General features: G+C 37.2%; 1 protein-coding gene across 2 annotated transcripts in view; it reads left to right on the top strand.

Annotated features, from left to right (window-relative positions):
- The window catches only part of LOC126272430 (chromodomain-helicase-DNA-binding protein 1), a 112,972-nt gene extending 94,398 nt beyond the window's left edge, over positions 1-18,574 (top strand). For both annotated transcript variants that reach the window (XM_049975299.1, XM_049975300.1), the window contains exons 24-30: positions 2,793-3,173; positions 3,287-3,465; positions 3,553-3,694; positions 3,903-4,042; positions 4,126-4,515; positions 16,329-16,436; positions 16,562-18,574. In XM_049975299.1, the coding sequence (XP_049831256.1) occupies positions 2,793-3,173; positions 3,287-3,465; positions 3,553-3,694; positions 3,903-4,042; positions 4,126-4,515; positions 16,329-16,436; positions 16,562-16,811 (1,590 nt within the window). In that variant the 3' untranslated portion in view covers positions 16,812-18,574. The remainder of the gene's footprint in view (positions 1-2,792; positions 3,174-3,286; positions 3,466-3,552; positions 3,695-3,902; positions 4,043-4,125; positions 4,516-16,328; positions 16,437-16,561) is intronic.
- The last annotated feature ends 3,797 nt before the right edge of the window (positions 18,575-22,371 follow it).

The following is a 22,371-nucleotide window of genomic DNA, read 5'->3' as shown; positions in this document are numbered from 1 at the left end:
AAATACGATTTTCTGAAACTCATTCACCAAAGCAGGTGAAATAAATATTCCAGAATTTGAATCAAGAACAGTTGCCAACATGAGAAACTTACAAGTAGATAACCTCTGGTATATCGAAGCAACTCAACTCACTTAATAAAGATAAGTCTTCCAGTCCAGACTGTATACCAGTTAGATTTCTTTCAGTGTATGCTGATATAATAGTTCCATACCTAGTTGTCATATGCAACGATTCACTCAGTGAAATATCTATATCTAATGACTGGGGAGTTTCACAGGTCACGCCAATACTCAAGAAAGAAAATATGAGTAATCTGCTGAATTTTTTACCCATACCACTGACATTGATTTACAATAGGATTTTGGAACATATGCTGTGTTTGAACATTATGAATACCCTCACAGAAAACAATTTAGTGACACATAGTCTGCATGGATTCAGAAAATATCGCTAGTGTGCAACACAGCTAGCTCTTTATTCTCATGAAGAAATCAGTGCTATTGACAGAGGATCTCAAGTTGATTCCATATTTCTAGGCTCCCAGAAGGCTTTTTATACTGTTCCTCATAAGTGGTCTCTAATCATATTGTGTGGGTATGGAGTATTATCTCAGTTGTATGATTGGTTTCATTATTTTGTCTCAGAATAGTCACAGTTCATAGCAATTGATGGAAAGTCATCAAATAAATCGGAAGTGATTTCGGGCTTTCTACAGGGAAATGTTATAGGCCCTCTTGTGTTAGTAATTTATGTAAAAGATATAAGAGATAATCTGAGCAGCCTTCTTAAACTGTTCACTGTGATGCCTTGATTTAGTATCTAGTAAATAAGTTTGCAAAATGAGCTAGGTGGGTGGAAAGTGGCAATTATTTAGGAGGTCATCCAAATGAGTACTGAAAGAAATAGATTACATTTTGGCCACACAATAAATCACACAAATCTTAAGGTTGTCAGTTCAACCAAAAATTACAATTATGAACAACTTAAATTGGAATGATCACGTGGATAACATTGTGGGGAAGGTGCACCACGGATTGTGTGTTATTGGCAAAACACTTAGAAGATGCAACTAATCCACTAAAGAGACTGCCTACACTACACTTGTCCGTTGTTTGCTTCTAGAGTATTGCTGTGTGATATGGGATCTTTAGCAGACAGAATTGTCGGAGAACATTGAAAAAGTTCAAAGAAGGTCAGCTCTTTTTGTACCACTGCAAAACAGGGGAGAGCATGCCAAGGATATGATATTCAAGTAGTGGGACCAATCATTAAGACAAAGGCATTTTTCACTGTGGGAAGAACTTCCCATGAAATTTCAGTCACCAGCTTTCTCATCCGAATGCTAAATATATTCAGTTGGCGCTTACCTACATAGAGAGAAATGTAACAAAATAAGAGAAACTGAAGCTCGTATGGAAAGATTTTAAGTGTTCATTTTCCCCCCATGTGCTGTTTGAGAGTGAAACAGCAGTAGTTTGATGAACCCTCTACGAGGCACTTAACTGTGAATTGTAGAGCAGTCACGTAGTTGTACATAAAAAGCCATGCAGTGAATACATGTAAATTTATGAAAATTTCAGTTTAAGAAGAGTTGAAAGTCATGGTTCTGCTATTTGAAAGAGAGATGCCAACTAAGCAATACCGATATACTTTTGAGTAAAATATTTCAATAATGAACGTAGTAGCTTGAGAATGGACAAGCCCACAACCTCCAACTAATTTTAAACATCTTAAGTACAACTTGTGATTATCAATTTTTTATTGTTATTCAAATTTTGATAATTTTTATTTTTTTGCAAATGTGTTCTTGAAAATGATAAATGATCAAAATTGAAATAAAAATAAATATTTTGATCACAAGAAGTGGTTATTGCCGTGTTTAACAATACATGCTGATAGAAAAGTTGTAGCCAAAACTGCCTACAGTGCACGTCATTGATCTTTTGATAATCCAGTGTGCAGTGGCAGTTTATCGTTTGCCTTTGATTTTTAAATGTTTCAATTGTTGCAGTTATTATTTTATCAAAAAGAAAAATCACTTGATAAAACATTGTTTCCCTTTGTCCTCACTACAAGTTTGTCACTCATTTCCTGGGGACTGAGTGATCTGCCCTTCCTTTTTAACCTTCCCCAAGAAAGGAACTGAGTTCCAAAAGTTAGGGTAATTGTATTTCAATTTGTGTTTGTCAGCAGCGTTAAGAATTTTTCCCACTTGAAGGTAAGTAATTTCAATTTGTGTTTTTCAGCAGTATTAAGAATTTTTCCTTCACGAATTCTGTCTCTTAATTTTATTGTTATTTTTATAATTTATTGGTAGCTCTTAACTTTTGGATTTTCTTTCCTCTCAGAGATTTGAACCAACCATCTCACTTTACATTCCTTTAGTGACCTTTGACTTGGAGGAAAGTGTTTCTGTCTTCTAAATGAAGAGGACAAGGTTAATACTTTACAACTCAAAAATGTACATGTTTGCTTTCTCGGGGGCAATTGTACCTCCTTTCTGCTGTCACAGTTTCAGTTTTCTGCATGGTGTGATTTGTTTCTGGGCAGCCTAACTTGATTTAATCCTTGACCAGGATTTTTTACCACGATGAGCAGCTTCCTAATTTTCCTTTTCTGGGATGCATAATTTTCGTACTTGGTGCTTGTATGTAGTTAGCATGTAACTTCACGTAGGAAATTATTTGGTTTTAACATGTTACTCTGCTATCTTTTTAAAATGTAATTTTATTTGTTTGGTTTTTGCATTTCTTTTGGTTTAATGCCAGTGATATTCTTATCCTAATTACAGACAAAACCCAGAAGACAGAAGAAACCTCGTGAAACTAAACCTGCTCTGACAAAGGAAATAATTGAGGATGACCCAAGCTCAAATGATGAAAATACGAACCTGTCAGCAAATAATCTCTCAGTCGTTCCCAAGAAAGTTTCGAAAAAAACTCCAGATAAAGTTGTCAAACCAAAATCGGAGAACCACGAAGTAAAGAGTGAGGAAGAAGAAAAAGAGAAAGAAGAAACTCCAAAAGAGGAGAAAAAGGATGTAAAAAAGAAGAGAGAGAAAAAGCAGGTCAAGAAGAACAAGAAAGAAACTGGTCCAATGCATTTTACTGCAAACAGTGAGCCCAGAGCTCTGGACGTTATAGGCGATTTAGACCCTGCAATATTTAATGAGGTTTTACAGTTCAATTTTTTGATTATATTCATAGTGAATTAATTATGAACATGCTAATATTTACTGTGACACTTTGAGTTCACGCAATTTTAATGCATTCTTTTTTGTTCTAGTGTAAGGAAAAAATGAGGCCTGTAAAGAAAGCACTCAAAGCTTTAGATAATCCTGACACTTCATTACCAGAACAAGAACAGTTGAATCATACAAGACAGTGCCTTTTACAAATAGGTGATCAAATAAATCGTTGCCTCTCAGAGTATAAAGAGCCAGATAAAATTAAGGAATGGAGAAGGTAAACAGTCCATTTATGTTTTGACCATCATATCTAAAGGTGAAATGAGGCCTTTTCATCATTATTTTTTCTTTTTTTTCTGTTTAGCAATTTGTGGTACTTTGTTTCAAAATTCACTGAATTTGATGCAAAGAAACTATTCAAGCTATATAAACACGCAGTTAAAAAGAGTGAAGATAAGAAGGGGGCAGACAAGAAAATTAAAACTGAAAAAGGAGAAAAAGAAGAGGTAACCAATCTATTTATTATTTTTATTTGAAATTGATTTTGAACTTATATTATTTTCTGGGTCTGCTAATAGATTTTTATGCTTACATATCATCAATGACTGATAGGATTATTTTGAGATACTGATACACTGCATAAACCTGTTCTTTGTGTGCATTTCCTCACACTTCGTATAATTTAAAACACATCCTTCTTTTCTTTCCTCAAAGACACGTACTACACCAGAGAAAGACAACTCACAAGTCCGTGGAAACAATAAGCGGCGAATGGATGATGAAAAAGAACAAGAGAAAGATGGAATGCATTCTGGTAGTCCTGCTAAGAGACCATATGCTCCTAGTGAATCTAGGTAACAGTGTGTTTTTTGCCTTTGTTATGTCAAACATTGTCAAGATTAAGCAGATTTTATATATGACTTCAATAATATTGCAGCTCAGCACGTGGTCTTGACAAAGAAGAACGTGGTCGGGAAAAGGAACGGAGTAAGAAAAGTGGAGAACAGCGCGATGATCGAAATAGGACACAGTCGCGTGAACACGACAGAGACCGGAATAAAGAAGCCCGCGTGCGCAAAGACAGTGGGGGCAGCCTTCCCCCTGGTTCTAGCTCAACAGCATATGCACGTCAGAGAGACCCCAATGGGCGGTCACCCCAACGTACAGTCAGCAACAGTACCGGTGGACAAGCCGCTCCTTACGGTAGCAGGCATGAGTTTGCTGGAGGTGGAGATGGCCGTCCAGTATCCAGCCCCCATGGCAGGGGGCACATACCAATGGATGGTAGCGGAGACCGCTGGGCTGGCTCACAGCAACCAAGAGACAGGTGGGCAGTTGTAGAGGAACTTCTGCAGATCCTAGCTCTGTTTTTGAATTTTTTTTTTCCCAAAGACAAACATAATGTCACATTGCGAGCCAGTGATTATGGGGGCATGTTTAGTGCAATTCTTTTCAATCGATGATCACATATGGACGTCATTATGATTATCAGTTTCTGCATTAGCCATTTTCACATCTGTTACAGCCAATGTAAAAGAACAACAACTATTTGCAACTGCATCACAACCAACATTGTAATCTGCAGTTCACTTTTGTGTAGCCTCTGTGAGTAACATAGATACTATGTACAAACATAGCAATTTTTCCCACTGTCTGTCATAAATTTTTCTCTATAGTAAGTAAACATCACAATTTAAAGCGCTACAGATGGACTGTATTGGTGCCTTTATGTAATCATATGTAGACAAGACAGATAGTGTGCTTCATAATGTTTCATGCACTGAATAATATTCTTTTAAAATAAACAGTCATTTAAAAAACACATGAGCTAACATTAAAGATTGACCTGAATATTTATTTAAGTTTTACAGCTATAACCATAATAAAAATAAATGGAAAAAAATTGCTGTAACTTATATGAAGATGGATAAAGCCAAAACCAGTAACCGTAATAAAGTGCGAAATAAGTGTAGTGAAAATGAATTTGATATTTCTCTGTGTAGCTGTTTCCAAAACAGTAGTCTTGAGGACATTCAATGTCCTTACAGATTTTTGTAGAAAGTAGTGTTACGTAAAGTTACATTAGCATAAACAGTGGTTACTCCTGTGATTAGATAGATGAGCCACTTCTCGGGTGAAAGAAAGCTGAAGGCCTACCAACTGCAGTATTGTGTGCAGTGATAAACACTGTACTGTCCAAACCAATCCCGATGCTGAGAACAACTTCCCTTTATTTTTAAGCTGTTAAAATATTATGAAGTGGTACATACAGTAGTTTGATGTTTCCTTTATCTTATCTGCCTGACAGAAAGTGAAGTGTATTAATTCCATGTCTCTTATTTTCCAGTATGAATTTGAAGCAGTGTACTGCAGTTCTATTTTGAGTCCTCCGTTATTTCACAAAAATATAAATGATCTGCCAGTTGCATTTTGCGAATATTAAAATTCTTGTTCATTACATACATGATACATGTATAGGAAGAAAAAGTAGTGGAAATATTCTTGCTGAAAATGGAGCCAATAGAATCAAAAGCTGGCTTGAGGCAAATGGATTATCTGTCAATTTTGACAAGGCTCAGTACATACAGTTCAGTACTTATCATAAAACTTCACAAACAGCAAAATTTAGGAAGTTGAAAGAGGTTAAGTTTTTGGGACTACAACAGAATACAACTTTTAATTGAAAAACCCACACCCTAAAATTATTGAAGCACATTTTGTTCAGCTGCATTTGCAGTATCCATGATTACTGCAATAAGTGCTTTAAAAATAAAGAAACTAGTTTGGTTCAAACGGCTCTGAGCACTATTGGACTTAACATCTGAGGTCATCAGTCCCATAGAACTTAGAACTACTTAAACCTAACTAACCTGAGGAAATCACAGACATCCATGCCCGAGGCAGGATTTGAAACTGAGACTGTAGCAGTCACGCGAAGCGCCTAGAACCGCTCGACCACCACATCCGGCAAGAAACTAGTTTCTTATGCACATTTTCATTCACTAATGAGTTACAGAACTATATTGTGAGGTATATTCTCTTCAAGAGGGTAGTATTCTCATAATACAAAAGCATATTATAAGAATTATATCATGGTATTTTAACAGCTGTCTCACAATATATATGTTCATTGGTGTCCCACGTCAGCATCAGGATTTCCCTTCTTTCAAAAATAGTGTGAACCATAGTATAACATGAGGACTGAAACACCCTCTACAAAGACTTCATGGGCTTAACATTAGTTCAGAAATGAGTCAGGTACATGACAACACGGGTATTCAAAAATTGCAAAAGCATATTAAATGTCTTGAAGGTAATGCAGTGAACTTTAAGACTGAATTAAAGGCCTTTTGTAGGGCATCTCCTACTCTATTCAAAAGTATCTCCAAAGAAGTTAATGTTTTAGGTAATTTTATTAGTAACATTATCACTTTAATACAGTAAAATTTCATAACACTAAGTCGTTTCGTTTACTATACTTGAATAAAATGTACATCTTTGACTATTCACCACATCCCAGAGACCCCTTTCAACAGGATCATTGGAATAAGACTAATGTAATGTGATGTACTGAATCTTAGGTAAGGCAAACCTACATATCTCTGGCTGTGTTGTTGAACATGCCCTGAGAAATTCCTATATTTTGTCATGTTCTGGGTCTTTGACCATGGCTGTCTTTTACGTACAGCTCTCTCTCTTTGTGAAATAAATCTCTTCTAATGATACCACACGTCTCTTTTAGCCAAAGGAAACAACAAAGGCAAAAAGGAAAATACAAATACACTGTTTTGTAATTAACCACCAAGTATGAACATAGCGATTAGTATTCACATTCTTTCTTAGAATCATTATAGGCAGGACCACACTGAAAGTGCAGCAACATAAGACCCTAGTCAAAGGTGTAAGCATAGAGTGGTGATGGACACAAAAACGGACTGCGGAAACAACAACAAAGAAAAGCAGTTTCAAAATTAGCAGAGTGGTGCGTGAGTGCACCTATCCCTCATTTTACTATCTTCTGCATATGAGAAGAAGCATATTTCCTGTCACTGTGAATGCACGCTATTGTCAAGGTGTCATTTCTGATGTGCATCTTCCTCCAAGTAGCAATTACCAGTAAACCCCTGATTCTTTAAAGAATCAAACTTTCTCATATAAAACAGCTTCAAATATGTGATTACTTAAGAAATGATTTAATGTATTAAATATTTGACATGCAAGTGAGAGAAAATTTAGAAAATGTTTTAAATTGTGATTAGGGTTTATTGGAAGTTGCAAAGTGCTCTTATTATGAAATACTAGATGAATATGATCTGGGTAATCTGGTATTTAATTTGAGCAAAAGGAAATTTTTCACACATCTCAATGTTTATGATGTAATACCTCTGAACTACATGTTGTATAATGATATGATTTTGCAGGTACATTCAGTGACATGGGTGGATATTGTTTGAAAACTATGTTGTGAATAGAGTTTGTAGTAAAGAAGTGTAGGGGTACTGAGTGGTTTCATCTCATAGTCAGAATGGTGTTGTGAAACCTGTTGAATGTCTTTTGGCACTAGTAAACCATGATAAGCAAGTTAATATTTAGTCTTTCAGATTTGCAGTTCTACGTCATCACATCAGCCCCAGCTGACACCTTCTGTCAGTGCCACAGGGGAATTTCGCTAACTTCTGTTGTTGGCTCGGCTTTTGTGGTAGCAAAGGCTTCTAAACCAGCTGTTTGGCCAAAGTCTTGCGAGCTGCTGTCTGGCAGATGAAGCTTTAGTGTGATATTATTCCCCCACACTGTGTCATTGTTCCTCGATCCCATTCTGGAAGATGATGGTAACCTGCTGTGACTCACTGGGATGTACCTCCTTGTTGTAAGCCATGTAGTCAGCTGATCCTGGCCTCAGCAGACAGTTAGGTCCTGGTACCCGGAAGTGCCTGCAGCACCGAAAGAGAAATGCCTGCAGCACCAATCAGATATTGAAGCTCCGGACGGCCCTCTCACCCAGCAGTGCCAATGAAATTAGTTCAATAAACACTGCAAGATGTACTGGTATTGGAGGACTCTCAACCTCACCATCAGTGATGTGGTAGGTGGGTAATGCGAGTCATACAAGTGGCAGGTCATGGTTATTTCACTGTTGCCATCTCAGGAACGACAAGCTGCATATTCATGAGACGTGCTGGAACATTTAATATATGGATGTCACTACACCATAATAATCATTGAATCAAGTGCTTTGCTATGAACACCACCAAACCTAATGACCAACTGAATTCAGAGCTGGAGAACAGCAGTAATTATGGAGATGGGCAAGAGGCAATGACGTGAGGCTCTGTTCATCATGACCGAATGTACCCTGCTGCTTTACTAGTGGTCAGTGGCCCACATTACACTGTGTTTGCTTTACATTTTGTTGCAGGCTATTACCTTGGTGGGTGTCAGTGAGAATAAGTTTTGTAAATCAAACAATGGAAACTCTGTGTAGGAATATCAACAATGTAGGAAAAGACAGATTGCTTCTTACTGTAAAGAAGACACGTCAGGTTGCAAACAGGCACAATTAAAAGACACTTACATAAAGCTTTCGCCCATGGCCTTCATCAATAAAAGAGAGACACACATCATTTGTACACACAAGCAAGCACACCTGACGTACACATGATTGCCAGTTCCTGCATCTCAGCGCAAGATGATGGAATTGGCAGTGTGTGTGTGTGTGTGTGTGTGTGTGTGTGTGTGTGTGTGTGACCAAAAAAATATGTACATGTCTTTTAATTGTGCCTGTCTGCAACTGGATTAGCCTTCTTTACATTTGAAATTATGTGTAAAGTTTGTTGGAAGTCATTAAGCACTCTCATTGTTAAATACTGGATCAATAAAGTCTGTGTATTTGTATACTGCCAGTTATGCTGCTTCAAGACAGACACACAGTTTCTAAATGTAATGCTTCTCTTATTGTGTTAAACTTTTAACATGAGGTAAAAGTAGTTAAAATCCATTTGATGGTTTCTCTTTCTGGATTTTAACTACTTTTACTTGCAAATCCAGATTGTAGGGGCCAGCATATCTTATAATGCCCATAATGATGTGCACTGACAGAATATTTTCATTGGATAAATGTCAGATTACTTCATTATTTTGATTTCCTATGTGATATTTTGTTACAAGCTTTTTCTGAAGAAGACAGGTTTACATCCGTCAAAACCATGGTAAAAGGTTGAATAAAACCACCTTTTGTTGCAACTGGTTGGTTGCTTTGGATTCATTTACTGATATCTGACAGTTACTGAAGCACAGCCTTGTTCAAAATACTAAACTTTAAACAAAATTTCAATTCTTTATGAAATTTTTTCTCACAGACAAATCTAAACTCTCCTTCCCATCCTAACTGCTCCCATTAAAGACGTAAGGACAAAAGTTCAGCACTTACTACATCTTCACTGTTCTTGCAGTGAAACTCCAGCATTAGGCTTCTTTACTACAAACTCTATTTGTAACACACTTTGCAGATCAACTTATACCACTGAATATACCTGCAAAGTTATAACATTGTATGACAAAGTTCAGGAGACATGATGTCATAAACACTGAGATGAATGAAAAACTTGCTTTTACTTAAAATGAAGCTCAAGTTACCAGCTCTCTATTCATCTAGTAATCCATAATGAGAACATTTAACAAGTTCCAACAAACTCTAAGCATAATTTCAGATATTTTCTGAACTTTTTCTAGCTTACATGCTTAACATCAAATATCTAACTCTAACAGATTAACTCATTTATAAAGTAATCACATATCTGAAGCTATTTTATTGACTCATTTATAAAGTAAGTGGGCATTTGAAGGGACTTAAACTGCTTAAAGACTCTGAAAGTTACTGCTGATAAACACATGACTACTATCCAAGAGCCATCTGTTGCTAACATTATTTATTTAGCAGCATTGTGTTTGGTTCACATAGCTGCCGCCGAACAGCTCACTCATATCCAACGATGTTCTTGCAGCTACTTTACCCTGGCATTGTCCGTAGCTGGTGGGTTTTGTAAGATTCAAAGGTTGGCGCATGCTGAAACAAATATACTCTTTGACTGAAGGCATCAGACTTTTGCCAATTTCTGCTGACTCAGTACTGGAGGGAAATGTGACATTTGAGGAAGCTGCCATAAAAGGTGGGGATAAGTAATTTACGTGTCCCTCCAGACAGTACTTTCACGGCTGCTGTTGGGCAGGAAGGTGGGAGGAGAGGACCTCCTGTGGCAGTTTTATAATATTACAGGAGTTGTTAGTCATTTTTCTGATTCTGTTCATCTAAGTAGACTGCTCAAGTAAACAAACCTATTCTCTGCAATAGGCCCTGGCATATCTCAAGTACATGGTGTTGTAAGAGCACTGGAAGTAGCCCTTACTAATGCATTAGGTATGTTGTTGTTATCCTAGTAAGAATGAAACACTTACTCACATTTCAGCATCGCTACTATGCAAGTTTTTTTCAGTGGTGTAACAACATACTCAAAGTCTGTACATGCAACACAACAGGTGTGAAGCATCATTATGATCAAGGATTAAAGTATTATTGCTTTGTTCTGCCCTCAGAAGTATTGATCTAGCCACCTCCTCTATGGCCATTCAACATTGCTGCTTATATGTTTCAGCTTGTAGTTGAGCAACATCTGTAGTATTCTCACCCCATACATTCTTGCCACATGTTCCCTCCATTTCAGTCTGTATTTTATTATTTCCTCATTGAAGTTAAATGTCTTAAGTTCTCTTCTAATGTCTTCACTTCCTTTCTCATCCAATGAAGTGCAACCCATCATGCTTCTAAGGAATTTTATTTCTGCACTTTCTATACCTCTGGTCTCTTGTTTCATTAGAGTCCATCCAGCATTCATTTCCACAAAGCAGTTTTGCCAAGGCCATTACTTTTTAAAATATTGCAAGTTTCTCCTGTGTGCTATTCTGAAAATCCCACTTTATTGTTCCACACTAAATCTGAGACTTTTGTAGCTTTTTGAAGTGATGTAGTGATGTGACAAACAGGTAACATTGCAACTCATTGTTAGATATAAAACTTGTTGACCTGCTCAGATGTTTTGTTGGTGATAACTATATCGGTCAAGATTAGCTCATTTCTTTGGAATACCATCACTTCAGTCTTTATTGTAGGGATATTCAAATTATATTCCTGCGCTACTTTCACAAGTATATGTTATCGTCATTGGAGATCGTCCTCTGAGTCTGCTAAAATCACTTGATAAATCGCAGAGAGCATTTTATTTAGAGTGATGTCATTCATTTTGAAATATATGGGTATTTTCTTCTACCAATCATTAATGACATCAACATAAAACTGAAATTGTGTTGATGACAGTGGACACCCTTGTCTAAGGCCACAGCTTATCTTGGCTTGTGTGGTGTCATCTAGAATTCTAGTATTTGTTTTCTCGTTTATGTTCAGTAGAAGTGATGTACATTGGTAAATTGTATTCTCTGTGTTTCCTATTAGCAGTGCCATAGCAAATAAACACTTTGAGCATGATATGTCTTTGCAAAGCTAGTTTGGGCATCATATTTGATTTCTTTGAGTTACAGTACTGTAAAGCAACAGGACATAAATGTTAACTTTGATATTACTGTGTACATGCTCTGACATTTCCTCATCATTAAATTGTTTTCGGTAATCCCAAGATGCCTTTGTTTGTTACAAATTTGTATTATTTGTCTGCAGAGGAGAAGCATTCTGATCGTTCTATTTTCTGTTTACACTGAGTTCTCGAACAGCTCTTTCTCCCTCTTGCTGCAGTACAAGATGGCACAATTCTGCCTCCAGGCACACACTTCATTTGGCCAAGCTGTAATCCTGTTTCCACTTATACACCTCTTCCAGCATTGCCTGTGACGAAGTTATTGTTATGTCATCATCAGAACATTGGAAGAGAGAGTAGCCATTCTGAAACATGTCCTTCACACTGCTATCTTATTAAGGTTAGTATTAGTGGACAAGTGATACGTTGATGTTGCCATAGTGGGAACTGACGTGGTCACTGTAATGTTGACGTGGCCATAGTGGGAACTGCCCTGGTCACAGTACTAGGTACAGCCACGTTCCTATTGAGAAAGCAGTGTGCATTGTCACCTCGCTATGCAAACAGGAAAGTCTTCACATACAGGTGCAGCAACTTGCAGTTGATGCCATTGCATTTACAGAAGATCAGAAGGAGATGGAAGGACACATGCCAGTGGAAAAGGTGATGAGAAGTGCATACAAAAGTTTGAAGTCAAGTAAGTTGTTTTACTTCTCTTTGTTGCAGAAACAAATATCACACTCAGGTGTATTATTTGGAACATAGGTGCAATCATGGTTCCAAGCATGGAAGCTGTTGAAATTTAGAGTGAGGAAAATTCTTATAGAAGCTTTATTTTATCACAAAACTGTCAGTATCATAAAGAGACACAAATCTTTACTGTCATCACATTCACGTGTGTGGCTTCACTAGTGGTCAATGTTATGATAAATTTAACAAGTGGCCATTCCTTGGTAGACAAAGCACAGCTTGTGCAGCACCAGCCCATATGCAACTGACTGCCTGCCGTGTTTGAGCGTGTCTCATTCATTCTTGAAGTGGTAACTATAGAGTGCAAGTTTCCTGCCCACATTTACTTGTATGAATACTCGAGTCGGAGTGTTAGGATCTGTTTCTGTTTCTTGGAGGTACTTGCAACATTGCTTAAAACCGATCAATCTAAAGTTTGCTTTGGCAAGTAATATTAATCACTGTGCATGCTACTGTTACCCCAAGGGAGTACATCCCTTTACAGGTATTCTGTTTCGGTGTGCTAAACAATGTAGCAGAACAGTATAAGCTCACAGGCTAAATTGAGCGTGACTGTGTGTACACATATGAATATAATGCTTTCATCGGTAGATATCTATACCCTGTATTACTTTTCCAATTGACATGGCTGTGTTCTCAAATTTTAAACTTATTATTTTCACTATTAAGTTGTTATGCTGTAAAGATTATTACAGTGTCAGTTCAAGCTTTGGATGTTATGGGTAACTCATATGCAAACTGTAATCATGAGATGATAAAACAAGGCTTATCACATGAATGTATACACAGTTGCAATCTCCACTCTTAAATTTTACACTTTAACCTGCCTGTAAAACTACACTACATGAAGAGTCACTCTGAAGGTAATAACCAAAGAAATTTCAATAATATTTTTAGGAGGTTCACCAAGAACAATATATTCACAAATTATGAGTGAGAGTTATCTTTTGTAACAAACACTAAATAACAGATTGGAAATGTTAATGGGCTAGAGAGATACGTGATTGCACTTCATTGGTGTAATGTTCCAGAGGATCTGCTCATATGAATCTCTGAGTTTGTAGCAAAAAATGAAGCAGCTGGACTCTGCTGATAATTCACTGCAAAGAAAGAGTGCTACCCTGATATAGCATTGAATTTGCCACCTGTTTTGGCAAAAAAATACAAACAGCTGTGGCAAGAAGGTGGGTGGAAATACGTAATTTTATACCCATCCAGTGTGGTTTTACTGTTAACATTTTGAGAAAGGTGGAGAGGGAGGTTGGAGAAACGGAACACTTGATCTGTGCTGAGAAACTGTTTGTGATGCACTGTTTCAAAGTATTCAGTAGAATTTGTTGTTATAGGTTATCTGTCTTGAGCTGACTGCAGTCTAATTAAAAAGATAACCTATAATAACAGATGTTAACAGCTGCTGCGAAAGATGTTCACGCGAACAAACGTATTATTCAATAGAATTTTCTTGTCTGGAAGTTCTCTAAATGGAAGCTCCGTATCTTATCTTGAAAAGGATGCAGCTGATTTTGGTGCCAAATGTAGCAAAGGTATTGGCACCATGTAGCTAGTTAATGAAATAGCTGCTGTCAAGATCCAGGTGAAAGAGTTGACACAGCTTCCCATTTGGATAGTTTACGAGATGATTATCAAAATAGCTTTGAGGATATTTATGACAATGCCAGTGACTACAGTACACAGTGAATGAGGTTTCAGCACATTGAAGGTAATAGAAACCTACTTAAGGTCAATTATGGGTGAATGCAGACTGTCAAATTTAGCTATGTTGTTGTTAGATACAATACAGCTGCTAAACTTGACTCCAGTGACATAATACCTGAGTTTACTTCACTCAAAGCAAGGCAATGCAGGGCAAAATTATAGTAAAAACACAATTTCTGAAAGGAATATTTTCTCAGCTTTTAATTGTATCTTCTTTTCTTTTAATCCTAATTAATAATTTATCAACTATCAGTAATTTACGAGCAGCAAATAAAATCAGTTTTTTAGTACACATTATAACAAAACCAGTGTATACTAGTGGCCATAAACAATAAGGTATATATTTTTTTTACTTCCAGTTTCTTTATAAAGTTTGTACAATGTATAATTTTATTATCACAGTGATACATTCAGTTTGTTGTCTGCAATATTTTTCCTCACTGTATTTCATTTACTGGTAAGTATATTTGTCAATACTGCGTCACTTTATTGTGCCTTTTTACTAAATGATAAAATTCACTAAATCTTTGTAGAAAAAATTGCCGAAAGGTAATTTATGGGGGGAGGGGCGGGGAGGGAGGACGCATAGCTTTGGCAGTTCTGCTAAGGGTGCAGGATCTACTTACTACAGCTTTAATCATAGGCACTGTTGTGTTACTTTGAAACTGATTTCTGTAAAATCAAAATTCATAGATTCATTGCAAAAAAAGAATGCTCCAAATGATGAGAGATGTTAGGGTACTTACAAGTGATCAGTGTTAAAGTTTCTGTAAGTATCGATTTCTGATAGCAGCATCTGAAAACTGTATTAGTCTTCCGTTTGCTTAATGAATTTGCCTGCATGTGTAAGTGAGTAAGGGAAGGAATCGGTACAGCCAAAACATGCCATAATGTTTCTTTGCTTGAGCCCAAAAGATGCAGAATTCTGTTGCCAATTTAAGTAGTAACATTATTGTATAATGATTAAGGAGTTTCACCCAGTACAAATCAAATATAAAATTCAGTGCATGTTGACATGAGAGGTATTTTGAAAAACTCCTATAGCAACAACATTCAAGAATTGGCATGGGAGTGAGAAAGTGCTGATTTCCCTTGCTGCCAATAAAAAAATTGCGGAAAGGTAATTTATGTGCCTTTTCATTGCTGAGAAAATATCAAACACTGTCCAGTCCTTTAGGCCTGTGTGAAACCAGCAAGAATTTTTCCATGCCTTGTGTCTTCCTTCACCAATATCATGAAAGGGATAGATTGATACTCACCTTAAAGATGACAAATTGAGTTGCAGACAGGCACAATGAAAAGACTGTTACATATAGGCCTTTGGCCAAAGCCTCACACTTCACACGCGCGCACACACACACACACACACACACACACACACACACATTAGTGCTAATTCTGGCCAGAGCCAGGCCTGAATGCAAGTGTATAGGCTTTAGAGGCAGAGTACCAGAGTCTGGCCAGAGATAGCAGTAATGTGAATATATGAGGTGTGGTTGCTTGTGTGAATGTGTTTGCGTTTCTCTTTCCAGAAGGAATCTTTAGCTTATACTTAACAGTCTGTTCATCATGTTTGTCTGCAACTCAGTGTGTCATCTTTATGGTGACTAGCAGTCTATTCTTTTCATAATATTCTTGATATTCCAGCGAGAACTTTCCATTGATACTCAGTGCTTTCCCCCCCCCCCCCCCCCCCCCCCCCCCCACGAATATGAATGGAGTATGTTTGTCAACTTCTAGAAGACCGCCAGCTCCCTCCCTACGCTCTCCACCATTTTTCCTTAATTTGGGGATGGCAATACCAACCACTTCCTCAACTGCTCAGTACCTCGGTTTCGAAGTCAGAATTTCTCTCTCTCTCTCTCCCCCCCCCCCCCCCCTATCTCTCTCTCAATCTCTCTCTCTCTCTCTCTCTCTCTCTCTCTCTCTCTCTCTCACACACACACACACACACACACACACACACACACACACACACACACACGTCTTTGTTGAAATAGTTTCTCAGGCATTAGCTTAAGAAAATTTCCTACATGTTCTGTGACTCCTTTTTCCATTATTGTTATTAATTAATTTTATTCTAATGTTATAGATTTGGTGAACACAAGCGTGATAGGTATGACAGTTACCAGCGTCCACCCGGATCTGGGGGCTCTTACCACAGAGAAAGGGATCGAAATCATCGAATGGATAAAAGAAGGTACCTCTTTTTTTTTTCCTCTGTCAATAAAGTAGATTGAAATGTTGTGCTTTCCTTGATATAAAACACTAAAACACAAGACTGTTTTTCTGCAAATGTAACTGAAGTAAATAACTGCATTACAGATTCCATGCAGCAGGACCATCAAACTATGGCAATCACTATATTCCCCCTCCTTCATCATTTTCTGGAGGCCCTGGCTATTCTCCCAGTGAAATTCCTCCATCACATTATGCCAGGGAAAGGTTTGGACCAATGGGTGTTGCTGGCCCTGGCTGCGGTTTTCCCCCTGACTGGAGGGGGGGGAAGGAAAGGGATTACCGAAGAGATTATGAGAGAGATTACGATCGGAGACCGCCCCCTCCCAATTCGTAGTGAAGTGTGATGTCGTGTGTAAAATATGAGCAACTGTAAATATTTGTATATTGTTTGTAAAATAGACGAGAAGTGAACTATCGAAATAGGCAAGTGCCATGTACGACTGTGAATAGTAATCGTGAATTTTTATTTTCGTCAGTGTGACATTCATCAGTTTTTATGGACTGCTAAACTGTGTTTACATTGAAAAATAGTAATATATACTGCGTGTACATATACTTAATTTGTATTTGACAGCAAAACAAAGTGTGATTATAAAGCTCCAAATATAATTTTTTAGATTGCGCGCATGACATTTCCTTCCAAAGACTGTATACAGGCTCCTTTGTCAAGAAATGTTTTTCAAGATTTTTAGTGTCAAACTTAAGTGAGTCAGTGATGATGTGTTTTGTCACCTGGAAGAGTGTGTGTGATTTTTTCTCTTTTTTTCTCTTTCCTTAACTCCATCATAGTGAACATAAGTACATAAAAAACTGAGAATTAAGAAGGTTTCCAAATGTACTGGAAGCAACGAAGCCATTTCCATTAGTCAAAAAACTCTAAATGGAAAGGTATAAGCACTATGGTTTCCATGGCACAGAGTTGGTTTATGAATATTGGGGCAGGAGCTTTAAAATCAGTTCAGGGCAGTTACCATTATACAGACTAAAGATGCTTAGTTATTGTGAAACAAACACAATTTCCTAAAACAATCAAATAAAGAAATTAAAAACTGGAATGCCTTATTCTGAAATATGAAATTTAGTTGCCATCAGTTTTTCAACATAGTTCATTTAGTCCCCACCAATTTTTAACATAGTTCATTTAGTCCCCACCAATTTTTCAACATAATTCCTTGCAGGCTTCATTTTAATGTTGACTTTTTAATAATATCAATTTTCTTATTATTCTTGAAAAAAGTTCTATTCATTGGCATGTCAGTACCCTAATATATAACAAGACATGAAATGAATCAAAGTGGTAATAAAATGAAGTCTGTTTATTATATTGTCCTAAAAGAGGTGAGGCTAATGCTGTGCTTTCATAATTCAGTTGATTTTTGTCTAGAGATGTGTTAAGCTAATTTTTATTCTTTTGCTGCGTATGTAATTTATTATGTTTACTACAGATCTGATGTACCTGTATAATAGCTTCTTGCAGAAACTGCTGTTTAATTTTGAATTTAATGCCCAAAAATTGAAATCATATTTACTTAGTATTTTGTTTCTGCTCTGAATTATTAGTGTTGGTTTTAATGATCTCATGTATTTCATTGTTTGTGACAACGTAAGAGTAACTGTTATCAGATGAAACTTTAAATTTAGAGTTGTTTTCCTGTATATTCCAATAGTGCTCAATGTGTCTCTAGGGTGGGTGGGGAGGAATCACCTCCATTATCAGAACTGCTATGTAATGAAGTGGTAAGACTGTAACACACTGTGCCTGATAACCAATTAGTGCTTAAAGTGACATTCCATAAGCTTTTTGTGTTGTTAACTCTGTGATACAAATCCAATGTAGTTTCTGTTGTGCTGTTGTTATCTATGATGTGATTATGATTTTGATTTTTCTTGCTATTTGCTTGATAGAAAATCAAGATGTTGAATAAATTTCCTGCTTGACTTTCCAAGAAATAATTATTTATAATTTTCTGTCAGTATTTGTTGGTTTGTTCACGTAGCACAACGGCAAAGATCTGTTGTCGTATAATTTTATGTATGCATTATATCTGAAAACTTTGCTACATGTAATTAGCAATAAAAGTTCCACAAGATGAATAATGATTTTGTATTTACGATTTAGAAACTAGTATACCTAATCACTTTGCAGATGATCCTGTGAGCTATAAATTTGATAAACAAAACAGAAAATTGTGTACCTACAGTGTCTGAGTTGATGAGTTTGCTTCTCAAACTGTAGTTGCACTGCATTGTTAATACCTCTATTAACTGTATCAAAAGGAAAATTTGTTTAAGAAAACTGTAAAACCACTGCCAAAAATTACGACAAATAACATATACAATGTACACATTAATTTTTGGTGTCCCCATCCATCATTTTCTGAACTGACAGAATTTCTAAGACTAGGCTGTAAGTGTTTTAGTGGTCAGATGTAATGGTGTTCTGTGTGTAATGGTAGTTGGCTTTGCCTTTTTCCATAGTTCACATTATGTTTGGTGCTTACTACTCTTGGTAATAAAATGTTACTGTGAGCAGTAGCATTGCTGATTTTTTTATTTTATTTTGCACAACTGTGTTCAGGCTTTTCATACTAGAATGAGTGGAGAAGTAGTTCCTGATTCATCTTAGAGGCTGTTTACAACATCTTCACAAAAAAGAAACAATCTGTATGGGAAGGGGCATTCACATGCCCCATACTTCTTTCTAAAAAGGACCAAGAAAAATAGTGAGTACATTATGCGCCATAACTGACCTACCCTCCATTTCATCTTATAGAGCAGGGTGCCAATTATTCACAGTTTCTACCAATTTCTTCTAAATCTCGTTTCTGTCTCTGTAACACATCACAAGTCTGTAACAAAGAATAACATGAAAGACAGCAACTGATGATAAACTATTCTGCAAGATTTTAGAATGAGATAGGTAATGTGATATAATATATTAATTACATGGTATAACAGAAAGAGAGAAGATACAAATAAATAGTATTGAAGAAGAACAGTGGATAAATCATTATAGCGAATTATAGTATGATCATACAGCACAAGAAACTGAAATTGAACAACTAGACAAGAAAGGATTAGGTGAAATACATTCTGACGAATTAAAATCTACACTAACGTCACTTAAGAACACAAAAGCAACAGGAAATGATGGCATTAATTATGAATTATTAAAATATGTAGGAATGATGCTATACCAACGACTGCTACATCTCTTCAATGAATGTTGGAAGAAGAAGAGTATTCCTAAAGACCGGAAAACAGCTAGAGTGATATCAATTTTTAAAAAGGAGATAAAAGCCTATGCAGTAATTATAGAGGAATAGGTTTACTGGACTCAGCATACAAGGTGTATGCTAAGATTTTAAATACAGGACTTAAAAACATAGCAGAAGCAATACTGTATGAGGAACAAATGGGTTTTAGAAAAGGACGTTCCATAATAGATGCAGTTTTTATTCTACAACAAATAATAGAAAAACAGAGAGTATAATAAAGAAACACACATTGCTTTTATTGGCTTTAAAAATGCTTTTGACAATGTTGATAGACAGAAACTTTGGGAAATAATGATGAATCGCGGATATCCAAAGCATCTAGTAAATGCAATAAAAAGTTTACATCAAGACACAAATATCACTCTAGATCTCAATGGTAAAACAATTAATGAGGTACCAACTAACAAAGGGGTACAACAAGGCTACTGAATCTCTCCACTATGGGACTGAACATCTGAGGAGGTCATAAGTCTCCTAGATTAGAACTACTTAAACCTAACTAACCTTAGGACACCACACACATCCATGCCTGAGGCAGAATTCGAACCTGCAACTGTAGCAGCAGCACGGTTCCGGACTGAAGCACCTAGTACCGCTCAGCGACATCGGCTGGTTCTCCCAACTTTGTTCATCGCCTACATTAATGAAATAATACATATATGGAAATCAGAATTTCAGAAAGGCTTCTACCTAGACAGGAACTTTCTTTTAAATAATTTACTATATGCTGATGATGCAGTGATCCTAGTAGATAAGGAAGATGACCTTCAGAAAGGAATCTACTTGCTATAACAAATAAGTGCAAAATTTAACATGGAAATTTCAAAAGAAAAACTAAGACAATGGCCTTCATGAGGAAAGAACCAAAATAGTGATAGATTAGAAGATTTTAGAGCAAGTAAACCATCTCAGTTATCTTGGATGTGAAATAACATATGGCTACAGCAGAGATATTGAAATTAAGCTTAGTAAATCAGTTGGGTATGTGAAACAATCAACAGGAACCTAAAAAAACAAAACCAGGAAAGACATTCAAATTAAATTTTACAAAACTGTTGCAGTTCCCACACTGCTCTATAGAAGTGAGCCATGGGTGATTACTAAGAAGCAAGAAAGCCAGATTCAGGCACAAGAAATGAAATTCCTTAGAGGTGTTAAAGGTTGCACAAGAGGAGACAGGCTAAGAAATCAAGATATTAGAGAAGAACTGCAAATCTATAGCCTCAACGATAAAATTCAAGATTACAGAAGAAAATGGAATGAACATCTACAAAGAATGGAGAGTGAGAGACTTCCCTTAAAGGGGAGATATTATAAGTGCCATGGGCGATTGCAACAGAGATTGGTACAGTAACAGGCAAACAGTAACAGGCAATTCCTGCCTAATACCTGAAGAGAAGATGAAGATGAAATAAATGTAGGTTTGGGAGTGTGTTGTCATAGATCTACCAGTCATCCACATAAAAGTTGGACGTCACCTGTGCGAGGTCAGTGTGACTGTAGCACCTGCAGCATGAAGGTATAGAAAAAGATAATGTGTGCCAATCAGTAAGCAGTCACAATGCTCTGTGGTGGTGTTCTTCATTACAACATGGCCCAGGGACAACATTTGGATGACTTCACATGGAAAGGAATCATTGGGAAACTTGACTAGGATGAAGTGTGACAAGTGTAGCCCAGGATTTTTATATTACCCACAGCACTGTGTCATGTGCATGGGGAGCATTCCAAACCACAGGCACTGCTGTGCGAAGGAGAGGAGGCAGTCGACCGTGGTCATCTACACCAGCAGATAAGCGCTGCATTGTACAACAGGAAAGAAGGGACCCCTCTCAAACAGCAGGTGCATTTGCAACCGTATTTAACAGGAAAGCAAGTCACACAATCTCATGCTCCACGGTGGTATGGCGACTGCATGGGGTGGTCTCTTTGGCTGACTAATGGTACGTTTTGTTCCATTGACATATTTATGGCACCATTTATGATGGTGTCAAGAGCATAGAAACTGGACTAGTGAGAAGTGGGGTTGCATATTCTTCTCAGAAGTGAGCATTCAGTCTGAGTAGCAGTTCTGGGTGTACCATCAAATGGCGAGAAATGGGAACATTTAATGCACCCAGGAACACTGTCGAACTATCCTTTTGGTAGTGCAGGTGTTAGGGAGTGGTGTGGTATAATGTTGCATGGGTGTACTGATCTCCACATCTTTGAACACTTATATGCACTTACCCCTGTCCATCAGTTCAGGGGTGCACTCAGTTTTTATGGATAAACAAAGCTCGATCACATCAAACAGTGCAGATGGAGGAGTTCTTGGAACAGAAGGGTATTCCACTAAGGGACTGTCCCAGCCATTCCCCCTGTTTTAAATACCATCAAACAGGTGTGAGATGCAGTGGGGAGACATATTGCAGCCTACACATGCATCAATGACTATCCACAAGTTGTCAGCTATGATGGTGGAGGAATGGAATGCCCTACCACAAGAACTTACCAACCTTGTGGCCAGCTTGGGAGCATATTGCAGAGCATGCACTGCTGTCTGTCACACACCCTATTAAGAACCATGTCCCACCTTTTGTAACATCCAGGGAACCAACATAAATCTCAGCGACT

The sequence above is a fragment of the Schistocerca gregaria genome, chromosome 5 (genome assembly GCF_023897955.1).
Source record: "Schistocerca gregaria isolate iqSchGreg1 chromosome 5, iqSchGreg1.2, whole genome shotgun sequence".
In the NCBI taxonomy this organism is placed as follows: Eukaryota; Metazoa; Arthropoda; class Insecta; order Orthoptera; family Acrididae; genus Schistocerca; species Schistocerca gregaria.
Note: the sequence above shows the minus strand (reverse complement) of the source record. Positions and strands in the feature narration are given on the sequence as shown.